Here is a 21,570-nt window from a genome sequence, read left to right as displayed (position 1 = left end):
AGCTCCTTGGATTGAAAGAGGAAAAGAAAATACAGGTAGAAGGCGGCAGATGGGCTGAACTTTATACTTGAAGATTGCCTCATCTAGGTGGGGCCATTATATGTGGGGCGGGTGGCTGGCCATACATAACGCGGCGTTTTAGTGGGGCAAGACGCGCAAAGCCCTTTTTCATCTAGAAGATTTTTTGGCAGTTGCTGGGTGATGACGAAGTTTTGTTTATAACATCAGGGACAAAGTCTTTTTTTGAGATGATTTCATTACTAATATTAAGTGTTCTACGAGTGTGTTGAAAAGTAACGTTTTAAGTCTGGAGAAACGGCAATATAACCCTATCATGCAGATATATAGACCCTAATAAGAACACCCGCGATATGCAAGGCTGAGCCCCGACCTATTTCCAGTGTACAGCCTTGTCAAAACGTAGGTCCAAATTCAGTCTGTCGCAACCAAGAAGATCACGATTTCATAACCCACCAACGCAATCTCTGGCATAGCCCTACAGACAAAATGGACGCTGTTATGATTGAAGAACAGAACAAGCTACGTGCTTCTATGGGCATGAAGCCGCTGCCTGTTCCCGGCGCAACAGTCCCCACCGCTCCCGACTCCGACTCCGATGACCGAAATAAGAACAACGATGGCGACGACGGCGGCGAAGTTGCGAGCACGATAGAAACCCGCCAGGCAGCCGCCTATGAAAACTATCGCCAAGCACAGGAAGCCGAAGCCGAAAAGCATAAGCGTGCCGAGCGCATGGCGGCGATAAAAAAAAAGCGTGAAAAAGAGCAGCGCAATGCTTTACTGGAGGGAAGCGGCCTGGGCGATGCGGAATCGGCAGATACTGACGCCAAGGCATGGCTCATGGGTCAGAAGAAGCGCCAGAAGAAGATTGACAAGGCGCGCAAAATGGAAGAAGAGCTGGCCGAAGCCGAGGCGCGCGCAGCTGCTGCAATCCAGTACACTTCGAAAGATCTGGCGGGTCTCAAGATTGCCCATGAGATGGACAAGTTTGGCGATGGCGACGAGCAAATTCTCACGCTCAAGGATGCGTCAATCGATCAGCTCGAGGAGGAAGGCGACGAGCTCGAGAACGTAGACATCCGTGACCAAGAGAAGCTCAAGGAGCGCCTCGAGCTGAAAGTAAAACGGCCAGATTACAACCCGCTAGACGACGACGGGTCGGGGAACGCAGGCTTGCTTTCCAAGTACGACGAAGAGATCTACGGGAAAAGAAACACCAAGTTTACGTTGGATACGAATGGTGCTGTCGCAGCTTTGGGCAACCTGCTTGAGGATGAAGCTGCAAAAGTTAAGCCTCGGGGGATAAACATGGAAATGATTGGTGAGTCGGACAAGACTCTGTTTTCTATTACTTCGTAATTTTATACTAACAACTTCACTTTTACCTTTCCAGATGGAACCGGGCAACCTTCCTCAGATTATCTCGACATCTCAGAGGTCAAAGTCAAGAAGCCCAAGAAGGGCAAAAAGTCCAAGTCGACGCGCAAAAAGAGAGCCGATGACGAAGACGGTTTGCTCACAGAAGCTGCCGTAGCTGCAGCCGACGAAATGGAAATCGACCCTGTGCCTTCAAGGAAGCGGAAAACAAACGATGTCGATCTGGGTGACGACGACGATCTCCAGGCCGCGCTTTCGAAACAACGGCGAGAAGCACTCAAGAAGCGCAAGAAGATGAAACCAGAGGATCTCGCGAAGCAACTCAGAACAGACTCTCCAGAGGATGGGGCTTCTCTAGCAGAGCCCACTGGACTGGTTATTGGTGAGGTTTCCGAGTTTGTATCTGGAATTGGCGCGATACAACAAGAGGAGAAGAAAAAGCCTAAACCCCCAAGTGCCAAGCCCAAATCTGCCATTACTGCTTCAACAAAGGACACAGATGGTGACCAACAAATGGGCGAAGCCGAACCTATAGAGGCCTACGCCGAATACCAACAAGAAGCACCAGATGGAGAGAACAGTAACGACGAAGAGGAGGAGCTCATGCAGGAGAAAACTGTCGCGCAAAGTATGGGCTCCGCCCTTGCTCTGCTCCGAGAGCGTGGAATCCTCAAAGAAACCGATAGCAGCGAAACGCACGAAGCCTTCCGGAAAAAACAAGAATTCCTCGCCAAGAAGCGCCAAATGGAGCTTGACATGGAAGAAACGGCGCGCTTGCAGCGCGAGCGTGACCGTAACAGCGGGCGTCTAGACCGTATGAGTGCGCGAGAACGCGAGGAATACGCGCGACAGCAGAATGCACAGCGCGAGACGCAGCAGTCGCGCAAGATGGCCGAGCTCTTTTCGCAAAACTTTGTGCCGACCTTTGAAATCAAGTACGTCGACGACGACGGCCGCCGGCTCAACACCAAGGAGGCTTTCAAGCAGATGAGTCACGCCTTCCATGGCAAGGGCTCCGGCAAGGGCAAGACGGAGCTGAAGCTCAAGAAGATTGAGGAGGAGAAGCGGCGCGAGGGGCAGTCGATGCTGGACGCGAGTCAGAATGTCGGCATGAGTTCAGTGACGGCACAGCAGTTGAAGAAGCGCAAGGAGGCAGGTGTGAGACTTGCGTAGACAGGGGACGGAAGACAGATACGATGGGAGGCTAGGTTGCGAGGAATTAGGACAGTGCTTGTATCATGAACAGAAATCTGACAATGTAATTCATTGAGAATAATGAAAAGAGGATATAATTTATGTGAAATGGTTAACAGGGGAGTCACTAGCCAGTCTGGGTCTGGCAAAGATATACAAGTGAAAATGAACGCCGAAAAGAAAAGATCACAAACACACCCCCTTTCTAGGACACTCTCTACAGCCTGACTGTTGCCCCAATGCCCTTTCCAATATACCAGAGCGTCTCCTCATATGTCCTAATAGCAACCGTCACATTTGCACGCGCATCCAACTTTAGTTTGCCGCCAATAGCGCCCAGCAGCTTGCTGTATCCAATCGAACCGGCGCTCCAATCAACCGGCAGCCGGGGTGTTGTTGAGAAACCGGGCGGTGCGTCAAAAGGGTAGTCGTAGATGATTTCGCCGACGGGCTCGGTGTGGTTCCAAAAGGCTGTGGCATTAACGCTGCGCAGCGTGATGGTATCGTACTGTAGAGGCGAGGCGAGGGTGAAGGTGGCGGTGGAGGAGAGGATGTGAAAGGTGGCGTCGCGGATAAAGTTGTTCTTGTCATCTTCATCGCCGTTGTCACCGCCTGGTCTGTCGCCGTTGTGAGGTGTTGATAGTCTCGGAACCGTCGCGTTTATGGCAATGTTGGATAATGCGCGGCCTATCATGGGACAGGCGGGGATGCTCCCAGCATGAAGCTTGGCTGTCACAGTCGTATTCAACGAAGAAAGGTATCCCGAAATGAGGTCGATACCAGCCTTGCGCGCGTCAGAGCCGGAGTTTTCCGGTGCCCAAACTGTAGACACTGGAATATTGAGGTTCCGGCCTTTGGTGACGTTGACGTTACGCAGGGTTACGTTACCAAGAACAGAGCCGTTGCTGAGCACGTTGACATTGATGTAAGGGATAGAGGCAGAATACGGAGTGGGATTGGTAACGTTGACAAGAGCCGAGAGTGTCATGGATGTGGAGGAAGAGTCAATAATGCGCAGTTCGCTGATCTGAGGTTCCAAGCCTTTGGTGATAGAGCCACCAGGGAGATCTACAGCGACAGTATTAGTGACAAAGTAGGAGCGAACAGAGAAAAGGCACCTTTTCTAATTGGAGAGGCTACAGGAAGACGAACAGACGAAACAAAGCAGCAGAGGTAAATACGAATAAGAATGAAAAAAAAATGAACCTAATTCGGAGAAAAAAGAGACAGACGTTTTACTGGAATCTGGCCCGAAGCAGGTACATCTCTTATGATCACCTTGCCTAGGCTAGTAGTGACTTGAACATCGACAGTGGCGTCGGCATCAAGTAAAATGTCCTTGTCGCCAAAGAGAAGCTCTTGTACGACTTCTGAGAACACATCCGAGTCTGTAATGGTGAGTGGCGCATTCTTGACGTGAGAATCAATTTTCAAAGCGGGTTCGCCAGTGACGTCATTGGTAACCCTGGTCGAGTTGGCAGCATGCCACTTCTTAAGATGCAGTTCTCCAAACTTGCGCGATTGGTACGATATATTGGCTGAAGCCCGGACGTTTGACACGCCAATATCGACATTTAGTTGATTGGGAAGCGCAGCCACAACGTGGATGTCGCCAGAGACTTTGGGATTAGCATCAGGAGTTCCGGGTTCGGCAAAAGGATCAGGCAGGGAAAAGTCAATATCGGTTAAGGAAAACTCCTTGATGATGTCGTCGTATGAGTTCCCTGGGAATGGGATAGGTACCACAAGTCCCGATAAGATTGTGCTAATCCAGGTTGGAGTTCCCTTTATCGGAGAATGGCTCCCACGGACAAAGACAGTGGCGTCCTTCCCGTTCAAGTAACGATGAAGAAATTCATCCAACGGCGAGCTTGTTGACTTGGGACACACGCGCATTATAGCTTTAGGAATTTGGTGGACAATAGCGTGTGCGCTGGCCGTCACATTAGACTCTGGGGACACTTGCACAGCGTCGGTAGTCGCGCGTGACACCAGCAGATAGGGATCGAGGGGATTACAATCAGGGATCAGCACGTCAAAAGCCAGCGGTGGAATGGCTACTTTTAGAGGGTGTCGATTGAATGCTGTAACAGCTACATCCGCGCCTACAGCAGACTTACCGACATCGCGGAAGTTCAGGCGAGATATAGTGTACTTGGGGATCGCAGGCACATCACCGGCTATTCAAAGGGAAGAGAAAACACGAGGTATTAGCACAAGAACAATAGAGACGGAACGGAACAAGGCTATACGGCGCACACATCAGCACAACAAGCAGCGCACAGAACAACAGTTTGGGATTGTTGTTGTATTCATGCCAACGCTATATAAGACGCTTCTCGCCAAAGTACGCCGAAGCAAAGGAATGATAGAGAGATTGACCTTCAATCATGACCGACTCGGCCACCGCGTGTGTGCCGAGCGGGATGGCTCCCGTCTTAACGGTGACGTTGGCCTTGCCCAATATTTTAATAGCGCCCAATTGACCATGCAGCCACTGGTTTGCCAGACTGCGGAAAACTTCAGCATCGCCAGGCACTATGTCAGTGACAAAGTCAAGGTGCGTTGACTGTGCGTCAACTAGATTGATGGTGAGAGGAGGCACATTGAGGGAGCCTAGAAGCATGTCGGCCTGATCGCTACGGCCGCCCTGGTCATGGTACAGATCCAGACGAGTCTCCGTAGTCCCCAGGGTGCGCACGGCCCACGTGGCGAAGGTGCCGACCTTGCGCGGAGTATCCTCGGTGACACGACGGGAGTCAAGGTGGAAAGTAGCCTGGACGCGGGCGCGGATGCCGTCGGCCGTGACAGACTCGATTGCCAGGTTTGTCGGCTCGAGAACGGCGGCTTCTTTAACATAGGCTTCGACGTTGTGCGGGAGGATGAAAAGGCCTGCTAGGGCCAGAATGGAGGCCAGACCAAGCAAGATGATGGCCACAACCGAGGGCAGCGAAGACTGTGAGGCTTTTGCAGCTCTGGCGGCGTCGTTGTCAGCAGCGCGCCCCAGCGAGTTTGGCTCAGCGCCGTCATATCGGCGCGGCACCGTGGCGCCAAGCAGCGGCGATACTTCATCCGAGGGAATGTGGCCGTCATCGTGGTCGAAAATGGGGCGGGGATCGCGGGTCTTGTTGTTTGGGCCTGAATCAGAGCCTGAGCCTGGGCCCAAGCCTGGACCAGCTGGTGATGGTGGCGACGTCATGGTGTGTCGAGGAGCTTGCGATGCTAGCAAAAATAATGAAGACAGAAACAAGAGCAAAAAAGACGAGAGACAAAGACAAAAAAAAAAGGGCTTGGCTGTAGCAAAAACGAAGCTAATGCACGCAATGCAGCGGCTGTTTCAGCCTAACGAAACACGGCGAAATGAAGCACAAAAATGCAGTGCAGAGATGGATGAGCAAGAAAGAAATGATGCCAAAAAAAGCGACTGTAAATTGAGGCTTTGCGTCTGCGTTTGCTCTGCTGTTTGCTGATAAGATAAGCCCGGGTTCTTTCCTGCCTTATCAACAATGGGCTGTTGCGTGCGAGATCCATTCCGCACTGTGCGCCGGCATCACTCCATCGCCATGAACATTAAGCCGCCAAAGAACAATGGCCAACGAAGTTGGTGATGCGGAAGCGTCCGGTACAACCAGAAAGCGCCGCCTCACCCAGGCGCTTATCAAAAAACGAGCAGCTCCTCTCTGAACGTCTCCCATGCGGGCCTCAGCAAGAAACCACGACATGGCCCACAGTGTCGCAATTAAACTTTTGCTCCCAATCCTTTGTCACGGGCCCGCTCCGTTTATGACTACAACTCAACTGCTATAAAGAGCTTGCTGTTGGGCGATTCCAGCGAGGCCCGCGTATGAGTCCGACTTTCTTTTCTCCCACACATTTCTTGACAGCCCTTTCGCCGCCCTCCACTTCGCTCCATCATGAAGAGCCACGCCTCCAAGGTCGCCCAGACCGTCGCCAATGGCCTCCAGAAGCGCGCCTTTTCCGCCTCAGCGCCTGCCTCATCGGCCCCCCGCCATCTGATGACCATTGCTGATCTCTCGCCCTCCGAGTTCACTACTCTCGTTCGTAATGCGGCCGCCCACAAGACTGCCGTCAAGGCTGGCCAGGTTCCCGCCCAGCTCGCCGACTCAATGGCCGGCAAGGCCGTGGCAATGATGTTTAGCAAGCGCAGCACCCGCACACGTGTGTCTACTGAGGCTGCCGTGGCCATGTTGGGCGGACATGCCATGTTCCTGGGTAAGGATGATATCCAGCTCGGAGTAAGTGTCGCCGGGCCAATGGGCTATACAGTCGCCCTATCCGCAATATTTAGCCTAACCCTCTTGCTAGGTCAACGAGTCTCTCTATGATACTTCCAAGGTTATCTCATCTATGACGTCCTGCATGGTTGCCCGTGTTGGCCCCCACTCGGATGTCACTGGCCTGGCCAAGGACTCTTCTGTGCCTGTCATCAATGCTCTGTCCGATGACTTCCATCCTCTGCAAACCATTGCCGACTTCCTGACTCTACACGAGACCTTTGCGCCCGGCGCTGCCTCGGGCCTGGGTCTCCAGGGTCTCAAGGTAGCATGGATCGGTGATTCCAACAATGTGCTGTTCGACCTAGCCATCGGATGCGTCAAGATGGGTGTCGATATCGCCGTTGCTTCGCCTGTCGGCTTCACTATTCCTGCCGTCATGAGGCAGCTAATCCTTGATGCCGGCAAAGCTGTTTCGTCTCCCGGAAAGCTAATTGAGACAAACGTGCCTGAAGAGGCTGTCAAGGGCGCCGATGTCCTGGTCACTGATACCTGGGTCTCCATGGGCCAGGAGGCCGAGTCCCAACGCCGGCTCAAGGCCTTTGCTGGTTTCCAGATCACCAACGACATGGCGGAGCGTGGAGGCGCTAACGAGGGCTGGAAATTCATGCACTGCCTCCCCCGCCACCAGGAGGAAGTGCACGACGAGGTGTTTTACAGCGACCGCTCGCTGGTATTCCCCGAGGCCGAGAACCGCCTGTGGGCTGCTGTTTGTAAGTTGACTCACATTTTCCGTGTGCTGATGGCAAGTAGTAGGCTAACATCGGAATACAATAGCTGCTTTGGAGGGATTCGTTGTGAACAAGGGCAAGATCTAAAAGGCGCCTCTGAAACTACTGAGCCATTGCTCTGTGGCTATTCTGAAATGTGCACATGCATTGTTAAGAGCACAGCCCAAGACAAAATAGACAAACGAATACTTTTACACAGCCACTGTGACGGTTCATTGAATGACTCTCGTCGCATCTGACTACACCTTTGGGTGGTTCAAAAGCAAGGCCGCCATCATGGGCACAGCCCGGAACACCACTTTCATTCAGACATGACACATATTGGCAAGGAACACATTCTGTTGATCTGTCTCCTTTTTTTTCCTTGGGATTCTTTCTCAAAAAGTCCTTTGTCATCTTTTTCTCAAACTCCGCAGTCTAACATGTGTATATGAAATCTCTCTGATATGTCATTTGTGTGTAAAAAAAAAGGTTATGAATTCCCCAAAAGAAATAGCAAAAGAACGTAGAAAAAAAGCACAAAGCCAAGGCACCTTGCAGTCTCTTTAACCAGGAGGAAGCTGGCTGATATCAACAACCTCGTCAGCCTCCTTAGTCAGGTTCTCGTTCTCAGACTCGTACAACGGGGAGCGTGTCAGCACAGTCATGCCAGTGCGGGCCGACTCGAGAATGCCAAAAGGAGCAATCAGCTTAAGGAAGGTGTCGATACGGGAGTCCTTGGCGGAGCTGCAAATAGGGAGACAAATGATTAATACAAGAGTTCATACACGCCAGTGGCATATTTGCTGGCTTTGTGCAAACGGAGAATCAATAAATATACTCACATCTCGACGATGCAGCTGTTAGTGCTGATATCCAGCACCTTGCCACCAAACTGATGCGCCATGTACGTGATATCGCGGAGATGACGGTGCTTCTGGCGGAGGGCCTCGCTAGGGGCTAGCTTGCTGGGGTGGAAGTCCTTGGACATCTGTTCCAGCGACGGGGCGGAGTCGCCGTCCGAGGCAACCAGCTCACGGTGGTGAGCCAGCAGCTCCTCAAAATACTCGGGGCCCAGAGTGTTGATCTTGGCGAGCAGCAGCTCACGTTGGATCAGGGGTGCATTGGTGTAATCCAGAACAGCCCAGACAGGAACCAGGTCCTCGAGCTGGCGACGGGCCTGCTCAACCACGCCGTCCTGGCCAGTCAGAACAATGGTCATGCGGGACAGATCCTCGACCTCAGTGCTGCAAACAACCAGCGAGTCAATGTTGAAGCCACGGGCAGCCAGAATGCCCGAAACACGCGATAACACACCAGGCTCGTTCTGCACAAGGCAGTTGAGAATGTGGCGCTTAGGCGGGGTAGAAGCAGGCAGAGGCATTTCGTAGAGGATGTTGGACACGGCAGCCGAAGGCGTCCATGACGGCGTCTCGGCAACCGGCAGCGGTGCCGTGCGGCGGCGAAGAGCCTTGTAGGCAATAGCTGAGGTCGAACTGGATTGCCAGCGGCGAGTGGCAGACACGGCAGACGATCGGAAGGTAGACGATGAAGAGGCCGTGGATGAGACAGCCGAGGTCAGCTGGGCCACGGGGGCCAACAAACGTCGGGAAACCATGGAGAACAAGATTCGGAGAGTCAGACACGGGCGGCAGAAAAAGAAGATAAATACAAAGAGGACAAAAGAAGCAGCCTGCAGATTTCCAGGCTCCCACCCAAGAGAAACCCTGTCGTCGATAAAAAGTCAGGGGAGAGAAGTTCGGGTGCACAATGTGGCCAAGATTGGGTTTTCCCGTGATAAGGCGGAAAAATAAGGATGCAAAAATTCAGGAGAGTCAGAATCCCAGCCGCAAGGTTGTTGCTTCTCCGGCGCCGGAAGAGGGATGTTGTGGGGTGGCATCTCCAAACCCTAATCCTGTCTGGGGTTGGCTGGCTGGCCGCCCTCGTCTTGTGCTACCTTGGTGAGAGAATCTATGGACGCTCTAGCTCAAGCCTGGGTGACAGGGCGAAAACCACTGCAACCATGATCAGATTCTTATTTGTCAATGTAACCAGATGATTGATGTTTTGGATATAAAATGCACGTACTAACTGGTATATATATATACTTGGATATCCATCTAAAGAGTTGTAGACAAGCAAAGAAAAAGAGAAAAGAGGAGCATTAGCTAAAAAGCCCTGCTATCAAGACATGACGCGACAGGGCGGTGAGATGGCGATTTCGACTGCGTCCAGGTGTATGTGAGTGTGTGTGTATGTGTACTTGAAGTATCCGCAAGAGAGACGGGGACAGTGCATGCTGATTACGCACCCATGCATGTTACATGTGAATGCCTTGCTGCCCACCAGTTATCTGAGTTTTATGCATATATGCAGTATGGGTATGAAATAGCCCGAGAAGCGACCCTAATACGCATAGAAGAGCAATCAAGGCTGACTGTGCGGAATAAAGGCCCTTGGGCACACATTTCTGTGAGATAGAGGGTAAAGATATGAAAGAACGGCGCATTGAGAATGGGATAAAGGGAGATGTGAGCGGCAAACCACTGGTGAAGAAGAGCGCTGAAAATGGGATCAACATCACAGCTGAAACCACCCGCCTGATTGCCCCATGATTCCGGGTTCGCGGAGCTCGTGGGGAAGCCGAACAGTTTGATCCATCAATGATAGTGGATGTTAAAGGCTGAGATGGGGTGTTATGCCTTCAATATGGAGAAAGGTGTGAGAATCTGGCCTGCTGTTGGTAGTATGGCTCTTGTGTCTGTTGTTCATTTTGATGCTGTGGGTAGTGGTGTGCCGGTTGGGCTTGCTGCTGCCTTGGTTGTGTCCATTGTAGTGTGCTTGTACTCGCAGCAGTAGACCATGTTTCTAAAATCAAGCAATGCTGTTAGTTATCAAGATATTGCCGGGAAGTCAAAAGACCATAAGGAGGTGCACATACGCAATGGAGGCTGCATGCGTCGGGCCCCCTCGATGACGGCGGTGCATGCGAAATTGCTATACATCGTTGCTGTCTGGTCTGGCGTTGAACCCGTGCTATCCTTTGCATTCAAGACTGCTCCGTTTTTGACTAACCATTCAACCATGAGAAGTTGACCCGTTCGAGCTGCCACGTGTAGGATAGTTTCGTGGTTTTGGCCGCGCACCTCTGGCCCAATGCTACCGCCATAGGCTATGAGTTCACCCATGAGGTCCGTGTTGTTGCTATGGGCAGTTATCAAGACACAAGTATGTAAGATAACATCCAAATTCTCGGTCTGCGAAATCTGGAATTCGCGGAGAATGCTAAGACTAGCCTCGTTGTATGCGCTGATAGGACACATCTTGTAGAGCCGCTGCAAATCTGACAAGGACTCCCGGTTCCGATCTCCTCTGCTGGCGCGACTGTCGCTTCCGACACTCAAGCGATCTATGTTGCTGGTTCTACCACTTTGCTGACTGTACCGGCGGTAATTACTGCTACCCGACAAGAGCGGCGAAACAGTGTTCGCAGAGCGGTGCCGGTGATGGTGTTGGTAGTTAGACCCGTGGTTAGATCCAGACATAGAGCGAGCCACGGAGCTGGGACCGGATTCAGCCGGAGTTGTTGCTGTAGGCTGGTATGAAACATGCGATGGAAGAGGTGATAGTTCAGACGCAGTGGGTGAGCGTGGGAATTGAGGAGAAGAAGGTAGACGCAGGTGGTCAAATTCGGCAGATGGGCGTTCGACATGAGTATCCAGAAAGCTGGTAGTAGTGACCTGCGGATTGCCGTGAGAGTGCTTGAGTGAGCGGTTGCCGCTTAGTCTGCTTATAAGGCCTCGAAACCCTTTCTTTTCAGGCATGATGGTGATGCTGTTGTAACAGGGGGCATCTTTTAGGAAGCAAAGAATAGCACTCAAAACGAGGAAACAAAGAGGAAGGAAGAGAAGGAAAAGAAGGAAGCGAAAGAAGCGGGAGCGGGAGCAGGGAGAAAGAAAAGAAGTGCGACAACAGAGACGACAACGCCCAAGTTCTTGTACCAGTAATCAAAACTGCCGTCCACCACACACACCACAAGAGGCCTTCTGGCAAAGTCGAGGAATATGCCTAGAGCCTAGAACCACGAGGGAAAAAGCCCAAGAGGGGCACAGCCAACCAGCAGGCGTCAACACCTGCAGAGTGGTACTTGTATTTGTATAACTAACTAGTTAGTTATTAGCTAGTTAACGACCTGCACATAGTTAGTAAGGCAACGCAGCGAGTCTAGAAGATCAACGTCCCAGGCGTATACTTACCTGCATGTTGCATACAAGTATGTGCATACATATATAAGTACATATGCACGTAGGGGCCCAAGAACAATTGCAAAAGCACTCCAGGTAGACTGACAAGAGAGAGTCGTGATGGTCAAGGAGCAGTGCTTCGTGTCTTGTGCTTTATTCTCGAACAAAGCGAAAGAATGGACCCAAGCCCAGTCGTGTGTGATTCACAGGCGCTTCGAGTCAGGGCACAGCTCACAAGCTTTGATGGCCCAGGGATTCCAGGCCTGCCAGGCTTGGCCTGTTCTACAAAGCCTTTCAGTTCTCGTTCTCCTGTCAAAATTAGAGACTCGCGGCCAAGCTCACCTACAGCACTCTCTCATTGGCTCCTGTTCGCGATTGCGCCCCTCTTGTCACAACCATGACGGAGCGACACAATACACAGGTGCACATATAACACAAAGGAGACTGAACCCTAGACTCTGGTCTGTGGAGACCGGTGAGCCCTGCTGATAGGAGACAAGGCAGAGAGAAGACCGGCCGTGCATGGATGGATTTGGCGGATGATACTCAACCTCAACTAGCTAGGGAGATGATCGCTGCATTGAACCACAATATTAGACCATTTTGGGGTGAGGGCGTATGTGTCAGTGAATCGTTACTTCTCTTCTCTTGTTCTCCCTAGGTTCTATGTTCTCCCTCTCCCTACCTTTGTATCCCAGGTCGTGGGAACTGTGGGTCTCCATGTGCACGTGCCCTAGGGTCACGTGTCATCATGTACCCTGGTTGTACCCTTACACTAACTCAACAGACCATGCCATAACGCTTTCTCTCATTACGACGTACATCAAGCTGGGCCGGCTGGCCGCCGAGACAGCTGCCGGATAGACTCTGACAGCTGACAGTCTAACGCCGCTTTCCTCTTCCAGGCCCACCTTTTACCGTTTTGGTCGGGCCCACTATTTCTGTTCTGGCCCATTCACACGTTACCATTCCATTCTCGGCCGCCAAACTTTTGTTCTAGATAAACTTGGTCGGCTTTGCGAATTGCGACAAGCACGGCAGAAAAAAAGTCTTCATTGAGAGCCGATCGCCAAGTTTCCTTACGACTGAAGCAACTAATCTGGCTACGTATTCTTGCTACTTCATTTCTTTCCTCCTGAGCACTGCTGCTATATTTTCTTCAACGCCACTGTCGAAAAGCCAACCGACAGCTTCGCCCCACAACCCACCACTACACTACATTTCCCGGCCTCATTGAACCTCCGCTGTCCTCCCGAGCCACACTTCAGGCTCCGAACTCTTGCTTCCCTGCTATCCACCATACATACCCCGCCATGGCCGACTCCGAACACCGCCCCAAGCGGTCGCGCTTCGACCAGACTGAGCCCGAGCCCAAACGCGCCTCTCGATTCGACCGCCGCTCGAGGTCGCCCGTCTCGAGACGCTCCGAGAATCGCGAACGGAGCCCGCAAAACGACAAGGACGATGCAAAGCCAGATGCTGCTGTAAATCCCGCTGCCGCTGCCGGTAAGAATCCTGTTCCTATGCTTTTGCTAGATAGCCGGAGAAGTGCAGGGCCAAATTCTGTCTTGCGCCTGTGGCTCTATCATTCGAAAATACACATCGCCTTCATCAACCATCTTCATCTCCCGCTATATATTGTCGCTGAATGCTAACCTGCTTGTATAGCTGCTGCTGCGGCTAAAATCAATGCCTCTCTCCAAGCTCGGCGCGGAGTCCCACAATCCGAAGCGCCTTCCAACGTAGGGACCGACAGTGCGGCCGCCTCAGTCAGTGGTGACGGTCCAATTCGCGAGGAAATATATGTTGCCGACGGAGATTTCATCAAGGATATTGAAATTAATGACTACAAGACCCGTTTCCTCGTTACCAAGGGCTCGGTGCAGGCTCAGGTATGGCGCTAGCTACGCTTGTTTGCTTTGCACACTATATTAACTATATCCTTTATACAGATCAAAGAAGAAACTGGCGCTGATATCACAACTCGCGGAAACTATCTGCCTGACAAGAGCATGGCCACTCCGTCCGTAAGTCAATTCAAATGCTTCTCCAACTGGCTGTTGCTAACCAGCATTCCATCCTCGCTAGAAACCTCCCCTCTATTTACACATAACCAGTACCAACAAAGAAGGTCTCGAGAAGGCCGTGGCCAAGGTTGAGTCCATGCTGAAGCAGGATCTCCCCAACCTTGTCGATGAGCGTCGTTTCCGCCGCCGCGAACCACAGGAGCAAGTCGAGCGCGACGAATTCGGTAGAGTATGTCCCTTAAACAAGCCTTTTAGCCAACACAACAGGCCTAAATGCTAACAGCTTGCACAGCGCAAATGGCCTGAAGCCAAAATCCCCATAGTCCTCGAGCCCCTTTCGGGCTTCAACTTGAGAGCTCAAGTAGTTGGGCAAGGTGGCCAATACGTGAAGCATATTCAGAACGAAACTGGATGTCGTGTCCAGATCAAAGGCCGAGGCTCAGGCTATCTGGAGCAATCCACGAATCAAGAAGCCGATGAGGACATGTTCCTACATGTTGCGTAAGTGACAAACATCAAAGTTATCCTCTTTGCCTTTGACTTTTTCTTCATGCTAACACAATCTCCATGCAATAGCGGTCCCGAAGCTAGCAAGGTGGAAGAGGCCAAGGCCCTCTGTGATGACTTGGTAGCCAGTGTAATGCAACAGTACAAGGACTTCAAGGCCCGTCCTCCTAGACAATTTAACCGCGGATATGATGATAATCAGTACGGTGGTGCCCCGCGAGGTGGCGGTGGTGACCACTACCGTGGTCGCGACAACGACAATGGCTACAATAGCCGAGGTGATCGCAGCGGCTATGGTGGTGGCCGTGGTGGTGGCCGGTACCAGGACCGGAACGACAAAGACGGATATCGCCGTGATGGGCCGCGTGACAGAGAAAGAGATGGTCATCGAGGCGACTACGGTCGAGGCAGCTATGACCCGAGTTCGTACCAACCCCATGATGTCCAAGCCCATGGCGCTGCTGATCCCTCTCAGGTCACAGCGGCTTCTGCAGCTTCTGCGGCTACAATGGACCCTGCCACTGCTGCTGCTGCTGCTGCAACAGACGCCGAAGTGGCAGCTCATTATGCACAGTACTACGGCGGCCAGGACCCATACGCTGCCTACGGTGGCTATACTGCGTAAGTTTACTCATTTTGTTGTGTTCCCTCTGAGGACTCAGCTACTGATACATGACCATAGCTATATGCAGTGGTACTATGCCGCAGCCGCGGCTGCGCAGCAACAGCAACCGCAACCGCAGCAGGGAGCCCCCCCCTCGGGCTCCCCCCCTCCGCCACCTCCGCCAGCCGACTCGGCGCCTCCTCCACCGCCACCATCAGCTGCAGCTCCCCCTCCGCCCCCGGGGGCTCCCAACTCTGGGAGCTATGGCTCGGTAGGTTTTCTATCAATAGTTTAGCTTGAATTCCATGTTGCTAATCATCCCCCTCTTCTTCAGGTTCCCCCTCCTCCCGGTCTATAATACCCAAAACGTCTAGATAAAAGCCACCAGCAACCTGGAGGGTTAGATCGATCTGAAATATGATTTATTTCACTTTTCCCAACTCAGTCAGCGGTGTACTTTTTCGACCTTCTACATACTCTCAGAAACATGTATGTTTTTTGAGAGCAGAAGGATAGTTGGAGCAGTACACGTAACTATTCTATTTTGTGTTTAATGGGTGGCTCACATCTAGCTTCCGGTCAGATCGCGGTTCTTTTCTCCACTTGTTTCGTTTCATTTCTTCTTTGTTTAATATCTTACGCTGCAGCCTACCGCCATGCTATGCTTCCATTTCTTACGTGTTGAACCTTGACTTTCTCTTTTCTCTTACAGATGTCTCTCGTTTTCATCCTAGGTGATATGTAGAAGCCCTTGCCCCTACAGTCTCCTATGGCATGGTGATGTTGCTTGGAATAATACACATCTGGGCTAAGTGTACGTGGCATTTACAATCACCTGATTCGGTCTCTTCCGGCAGTCAATTGTAAGTTATCAGCTTGTATACCGGACCGGGGAAACAACGCTTGTCTCGTATGCAGATGGTGCGGTACTAGTTCAGATGAAGGCACAGCCCTACCGTGACAGTTGTTTCTGTGGAACGTGGGTTAAGCGAGCTCGGCTTCACAAAAGCAGTCCAAGGGCCTAGCTTTCATGAGTTAACATAACGGGCCAGTTTGTTGGCCGAACCGGCTTTGTACAAGCGAGAACAACATCCGCCACCTAAACCACAGAATGTGGGCCTCGTGAGATCACACGACCATCCAAACCCAAAACTCAACAAGTCATGAGCTGTCTCATCAAGATACAAAAGGTATTAAGCTTCTCCCTTCCTGACCAGAAAATGACAAATTTCTTTCTCTCCCACCACCCTCCGGCTCTCTTTCCGAGTTTCATCGGCCTTCGTCAACAATCACCAACTTTCATGTTCCTCTTCGTCTTCTATCCCCTCTCGTCTTTAATATATTCATTCACTACCATCACCAATATGTATTTTATCTTGTTCGTCATTACTATATTCTACGGTATGAGTTCACGATCAGGTGTCAGAAAGCCAAGAGCACAAGAGGTCAATGCAATAGACCGTGCGCACATACGAATGTTGCATAGTAGCCAACACCTCAAGTATACAGAAATCGCGGAAAGAACAAAGTTCACCTACGAACAAGTGCGCCATGCAATCACCACCGACAATCCAAAGCCCCGTATTGGACGGAAGCCCACAATATCTGTACCCGTTCAGCAGGAGTTGGTTGACTTTGTCCAAGCTAACTTTTGCCATCGTCAGATGACATGGAAACAGATGGCTAAAGCCTTCACGCCTTCTACGGGAGAGTGCTTTTCGTGGCGAGTCATTCGCTCAACCCTAGCCAAACATGGCTTCAAGCGCCATCTAGCTATGCCAGGAACTAGCCCCAAAGTCAAGTCACACCCCACAAGTCACACCCCATTGGTCCTCACTGGTCCTGGTAAATAGCTAAGAATGTTGAGTTGAGGTAAGGGTACAAGGGTAGCACGTGACATCTGATCACGTGCCATAAGGACACACAACATCTCACGACATGGGAATAAAAGGCAAGGCTTCGGGCATAGAAGAGAATAGGAGTAGATAGTGAAAGGGTAACGATTTACTAATTTATTCGCCCTCCCCACAAAAAAGAATCAAGTTCTATTCAAGTTCTTTCTCGCGAACGTGTTGATATTGTCAGCATGCCAACCCTACAAATAAAAGCATCTTAGGGTTGTGCTCCTCTGACTACATCGGAATTGCCTTCAACTCGTTCACGTTCTAACATCACAACTCGCCACAAGAGGAACTCTATTGTAAAAGTTCCCAACCTAGTGGAAGCTGAACGACAAAAGGCCTCACTTCTCCTTTTCTTGCTCGGACTAGACTTTATTTCTAAGCTTCATTAGACATTCTCCTCCGACTACTACTTGACTCTAGCACAAGACATCGATGGACTTCTGGGCATAAAATGGCTGCTCTCTCTCTCTCTTCCATAGTATCTAGAATAGAAGGTATCGATCATCGTTCGCCTTTCTTCCCCTTCATTGAATACATTCTCTTTCTTTGAACTCTCTGAACTTGTGACGTTCCGGATAGTTTTCCGTACAGGACAACAGTGAGTCCTCCTATTAAACACTGATAGAACGTCTGTGGTCTAAGCCAAAGCCATTTAAAATCATAATGTTTCTATTCTAAATTTCATTGTGGGGTTTCAGAAAGTTGCTGAGACCTTTTGTCCAAACTCCACGCATAAGCTGCCACCTAGCCACCAACTTGCATCGCTTTGGGAGACTTATTTCCAACTACTCCTATGGTTTGTTTCATACACAACAGAGCGCCATCTCTTGCTTCCAAGTCGACAAGATATCGGATACAAGGCGCCCACTCCCAAAGTCGATGCTATAAGTTGCCTATTAGCATTGATTTCATCGGTAGTATATGGCCTCAGTGATGCCAGAGAAAGACATACGTAGTATCATAGACGAGAGCAAGCATGAATTTTTGGTCTCCAAATTTTTGCATCATTGCATATTAATGTGTAATTTCCAAGCGCCTATATGCTTGTGGTGGAGTTACAGAGCTAAAGTTCCATGAGGTTGGTGAATACTATCTCTAGACACGAACATGAAAATGGAGGCTTGGTGTAACTAGCTACATAGTTGGCGTGAATTAAGTACACATGCTTTTTCTATCTCGATTTTATCTACAAACTTGACGTCTGACTAGGTGGGGAGGAAAACGGCAAGTATTACATTCTTGTACAAACTCAACCCCAACTCCACTTCTGTCATCCTACATCTCAACGTGACCAACCGCAAAGCTTTGATTGCCGATGGCCTTCGCTACAATCAGAAACCCATTTGCTCGCACGCTTTCTCGGCCCCGAGTCGTCACTTGTTTGCCTCACAGCCCATTCATCTCCCATTCAGTCCGCCCTCAAGCTCTCTGCCGAGCGCCCGCCCGAGCCATGCATATCCAGGCCATCCCCATGTTTTCCGACAACTATGCCTACCTAGTTGTCGATGAAAGCACCCGCGACGCCGTGATCATCGACCCATCACAGCCCTCCACAGTTAGACCGATCCTACAATCCAAAATTGCCGACGGCACCATCAATCTCACCGCCATCGTCAACACCCACCACCACCACGACCACGCCGGTGGCAACACCGAACTGCGTCGGCTTCTCAACCGACCGGACCTGCGCATTATCGGCGGCACACAGTGCCAGGCTGTCGATGATACGCCATCACACGGCTCCACCCTTCCACTCGGCGCTAGCGTGCATCTCACCGCGCTCCACACACCATGCCACACGCAGGACTCCATCTGCTGGTATGTACGCGATACTGCGCCGAGTGGTAGCGCTGACGGTCGCGAACAGCGTGCCGTGTTCACGGGCGACACGCTGTTCATCGGTGGCTGTGGTCGCTTCTTTGAGGGCTCGGCAGCCGAGATGCACCGCGCACTCAACCACGTACTTGCTGAGCTGCCCGACGACACGCACATCTACACAGGCCACGAGTATACAAAGTCCAATGCTCGCTTTGCTCTATCAGTCCTCAAGAATCCAAATGTCGAGGCGCTTGCGTCATTTGCACAGGCCAATGACATCACACAGGGCCGCTTCACAATTGGCGAAGAGAAGAAGCATAACATATTCATGATGGTTGGTGATGGCCAAGTCAAGTCGGCAGTTGGTGAAACCGAACCTTTGGCGGCGATGAAAAAGCTTAGAGCCATGAAGGATAGCTTTCGTTAGATGGAGGATATAGAGGGGTTCATGAAGGAGCTTGAATGATTCTATAGAAAGTACAGTGGGTCCCCACCACAAAAGCATCACCCTCCATTCACACCAAAATTGCATCACGACGACATGAACTTGATCAAGTATTTCTCAGCCAAATGAATATCAATGTAATCAAATAATATATCAAATGAAAGCTGTGGCTTTGCTGTTTAATAATCTGCACATAAATCAAGGTGTCTAATGTATTCACATAGCCTTTCTTCCATCGACATCTTGCACCCAGCAATCATGCCCTGGGGGATAGCCCTCCGCGTTTCCTCGGCGCACCTTCGAAGTTTGACCCTTTCGGCCTCATTATCCCCATGGTCCTTGAAGTGAGAAGGCACTGACTACAATGTGCCCTTTAAAGCACATCAAACGGCCTCGAGGAAGCTTTTATCTGAAAGGTTTGGCGACCAGCCCATCGCCTCGATTCTTTGGTGCCTCGACCATTTCATTCTTGACGCCGAGACATGAAACAGGGCATCGTAATTGTTGATCTTTTCTAGGACTATGATATAAGAAACACTGAAGAAGATGACCTGCAAGGTTTTTTGCTCAAAAGTCGTCGTGGTTGAATCGTGGTTGAAGGTTGTGTAGGTGTTAGTGAACAAGTCCAGAACCGAGGTGATAGGTTGACCGTCAAACCTCTCAGATAAAAACTACCACAAGATCGTTTGAAGTATTTCAAAAGGCACATTGTAATCAAGGCCTTCTCACTTCAAGGACCATGGGGATAATGAGGCCGAAAGGGTCAAACTTCGAAGGTGCGCCGAGGAAACGCGGAGGGCTATCCCCCAGGGCATGATTGCTGGGTGCAAGATGTCGATGGAAGAAAGGCTATGTGAATACATTAGACACCTTGATTTATGTGCAGATTATTAAACAGCAAAGCCACAGCTTTCATTTGATATATTATTTGATTACATTGATATTCATTTGGCTGAGAAATACTTGATCAAGTTCATGTCGTCGTGATGCAATTTTGGTGTGAATGGAGGGTGATGCTTTTGTGGTGGGGACCCATTGTAGTTAACCCTATCAATACCCTAGTCACGCATCAAAAATAACGAGTTAACTAGTTAGCTTAAGTCACAACAGGTCACCAACAAACTCGCCCAGTCAGGAACCACACTTTCACATCACCATTTCACAAGCCAAAACCAGTCAGTATGAGCCACCAACGATATCCCTCTATAGACCCCACGCGCGAGCCACACTCGCTTTCGTTAAAGGTCCTGCGGTAAGTTGGCCGGCTTCGTCTTGTCCTTTTACCCCTGCACCCTTCTAACCAAACCTCACTCCATCTCCATCATCTCCAGTCTCTCACGACCATCCCTCTCGCGCCAAACGCCGCTAAACAAGCCCACGTCCGCCGCCCACCATGACGACCTCCCGACGCTCATGCCTGCATCCCTGGCCAGCCCATCCAACAGCGCATCCACCTCCTCGTCGCTCTTTTCCCCACTCGCCAGTCTACCCCAGTCCTTCGGGTCCGCATACGTCGGCACAACCTTCAGCTGCACACTCTGCGTGAATCACGACATCCTCGACCCGCTTCTGCCCCCCTTGCCAACTGCTACAGCTACCAGTGCCAGTCTCACTGCTGACGCGCCCAGCCGCGAGCCGCACAAAAAGGCTATCCGCAACGTGCGTATCGAAGCCGAGATGAAGACTCCCGGTATCTCATCAACAGTGCATAAGCTGGACCTTACGCCGGCCGCGGATGCCGAGCAGTCGCAAGGCGTCGACCTCGTGGTCGGCCAGACACTGCAGAAGATTGTATCCTTTGACCTGCGCGAGGAGGGCAACCACGTGCTGGCTGTCAGCGTCAGCTACTACGAGGCTACGGACTTGAGCGGGCGCGCGCGCACGTTCCGCAAGCTGTACCAATTCATGTGCAAGGCAGCGCTCGTGGTGCGCACCAAGGCTGGCCCACTGGCCCTGGGCAAAGCGCCGGGCCGCGCGCGCCGCTGGGTGCTTGAAGCACAGCTGGAGAACTCGGGGGAGACGCCGATTCTGCTACAGAGCGTAGGGCTGGATGTCGAGGGGCGGCTTTTATACGATGATTGCAACTGGGAAGCAGACCATGGGAATGGAGAAGCCAAAACAGATGGTGAGGAGGAGGAGACACATATGGCAAAAAACACTGAAGTGAGTCTGGTTGGCCACAGGCCAGTTCTGGGCCCCAAGGAGATCGAGCAGATATGCTTCGTGGTACGGGAGGAAGAGCCTGGATCGGCGGTTGTGAGCAAAGATGGCCGGGTTGTTCTGGGAGGGTTAAGGATTGGATGGCGGGGAGAAATGGGCAGCAAGGGATCATTGACAACAGGGAAACTGAGTGTGAGGTCGCGATGAGAGCCGAGGAGATGGTGGGCGGGTGGCCTTAGCCGATTTAGGATTGCGAGATTGTAA

At 51.3% G+C, this 21,570-nt stretch overlaps 7 protein-coding genes across 7 annotated transcripts; 5 read left to right on the top strand and 2 right to left on the bottom strand.

The window, feature by feature from the left end:
• Positions 1 to 507: 507 nt before the first annotated feature.
• On the top strand, positions 508 to 2,571 carry BROUX77_003111 (uncharacterized protein; the record flags this gene model as incomplete). Its single annotated transcript, XM_073747727.1, has 2 exons — positions 508 to 1,342; positions 1,415 to 2,571. The coding sequence occupies 2 exons, from the start codon at positions 508 to 510 to the stop codon at positions 2,569 to 2,571; spliced, it is 1,992 nt and encodes a 663-aa protein (XP_073608193.1).
• A 238-nt stretch (positions 2,572 to 2,809) lies between these two features.
• BROUX77_003110 (uncharacterized protein) lies at positions 2,810 to 5,791 on the bottom strand (the record flags this gene model as incomplete). The annotated part of the gene is made up of 3 exons (XM_073747726.1): positions 2,810 to 3,660; positions 3,825 to 4,772; positions 4,975 to 5,791. 3 exons carry the CDS (start codon positions 5,789 to 5,791, stop codon positions 2,810 to 2,812), a joined length of 2,616 nt encoding a protein of 871 aa, XP_073608192.1.
• A 715-nt stretch (positions 5,792 to 6,506) lies between these two features.
• BROUX77_003109 (uncharacterized protein) lies at positions 6,507 to 7,705 on the top strand (the record flags this gene model as incomplete). The annotated part of the gene is made up of 3 exons (XM_073747725.1): positions 6,507 to 6,848; positions 6,919 to 7,600; positions 7,665 to 7,705. The coding sequence occupies 3 exons, from the start codon at positions 6,507 to 6,509 to the stop codon at positions 7,703 to 7,705; spliced, it is 1,065 nt and encodes a 354-aa protein (XP_073608191.1).
• Positions 7,706 to 8,163: 458 nt separating this feature from the next.
• Positions 8,164 to 9,215, bottom strand: BROUX77_003108 (uncharacterized protein; the record flags this gene model as incomplete). Its single annotated transcript, XM_073747724.1, has 2 exons — positions 8,164 to 8,344; positions 8,443 to 9,215. The coding sequence occupies 2 exons, from the start codon at positions 9,213 to 9,215 to the stop codon at positions 8,164 to 8,166; spliced, it is 954 nt and encodes a 317-aa protein (XP_073608190.1).
• Positions 9,216 to 13,154: 3,939 nt separating this feature from the next.
• BROUX77_003107 (uncharacterized protein) lies at positions 13,155 to 15,337 on the top strand (the record flags this gene model as incomplete). The annotated part of the gene is made up of 8 exons (XM_073747722.1): positions 13,155 to 13,347; positions 13,510 to 13,733; positions 13,794 to 13,868; positions 13,930 to 14,097; positions 14,161 to 14,369; positions 14,445 to 14,996; positions 15,058 to 15,250; positions 15,314 to 15,337. The coding sequence occupies 8 exons, from the start codon at positions 13,155 to 13,157 to the stop codon at positions 15,335 to 15,337; spliced, it is 1,638 nt and encodes a 545-aa protein (XP_073608189.1).
• A 2,996-nt stretch (positions 15,338 to 18,333) lies between these two features.
• BROUX77_003106 (uncharacterized protein) lies at positions 18,334 to 19,128 on the top strand (the record flags this gene model as incomplete). The annotated part of the gene is made up of 1 exon (XM_073747721.1): positions 18,334 to 19,128. The coding sequence occupies one exon, from the start codon at positions 18,334 to 18,336 to the stop codon at positions 19,126 to 19,128; it is 795 nt and encodes a 264-aa protein (XP_073608188.1).
• A 1,199-nt stretch (positions 19,129 to 20,327) lies between these two features.
• On the top strand, positions 20,328 to 21,513 carry BROUX77_003105 (uncharacterized protein; the record flags this gene model as incomplete). The annotated part of the gene is made up of 2 exons (XM_073747720.1): positions 20,328 to 20,398; positions 20,478 to 21,513. The coding sequence occupies 2 exons, from the start codon at positions 20,328 to 20,330 to the stop codon at positions 21,511 to 21,513; spliced, it is 1,107 nt and encodes a 368-aa protein (XP_073608187.1).
• Positions 21,514 to 21,570: the final 57 nt, after the last annotated feature.

This window comes from Berkeleyomyces rouxiae (genome assembly GCF_048999995.1).
Source record: "Berkeleyomyces rouxiae strain 22BRR77 chromosome Unknown BrBRR77_ptg000002l, whole genome shotgun sequence".
NCBI classification, from domain to species: domain Eukaryota; kingdom Fungi; phylum Ascomycota; class Sordariomycetes; order Microascales; family Ceratocystidaceae; genus Berkeleyomyces; species Berkeleyomyces rouxiae.
The sequence above is the reverse complement of the archived record's forward strand: the minus strand, read 5'-3'. Positions and strand labels throughout refer to the sequence as shown.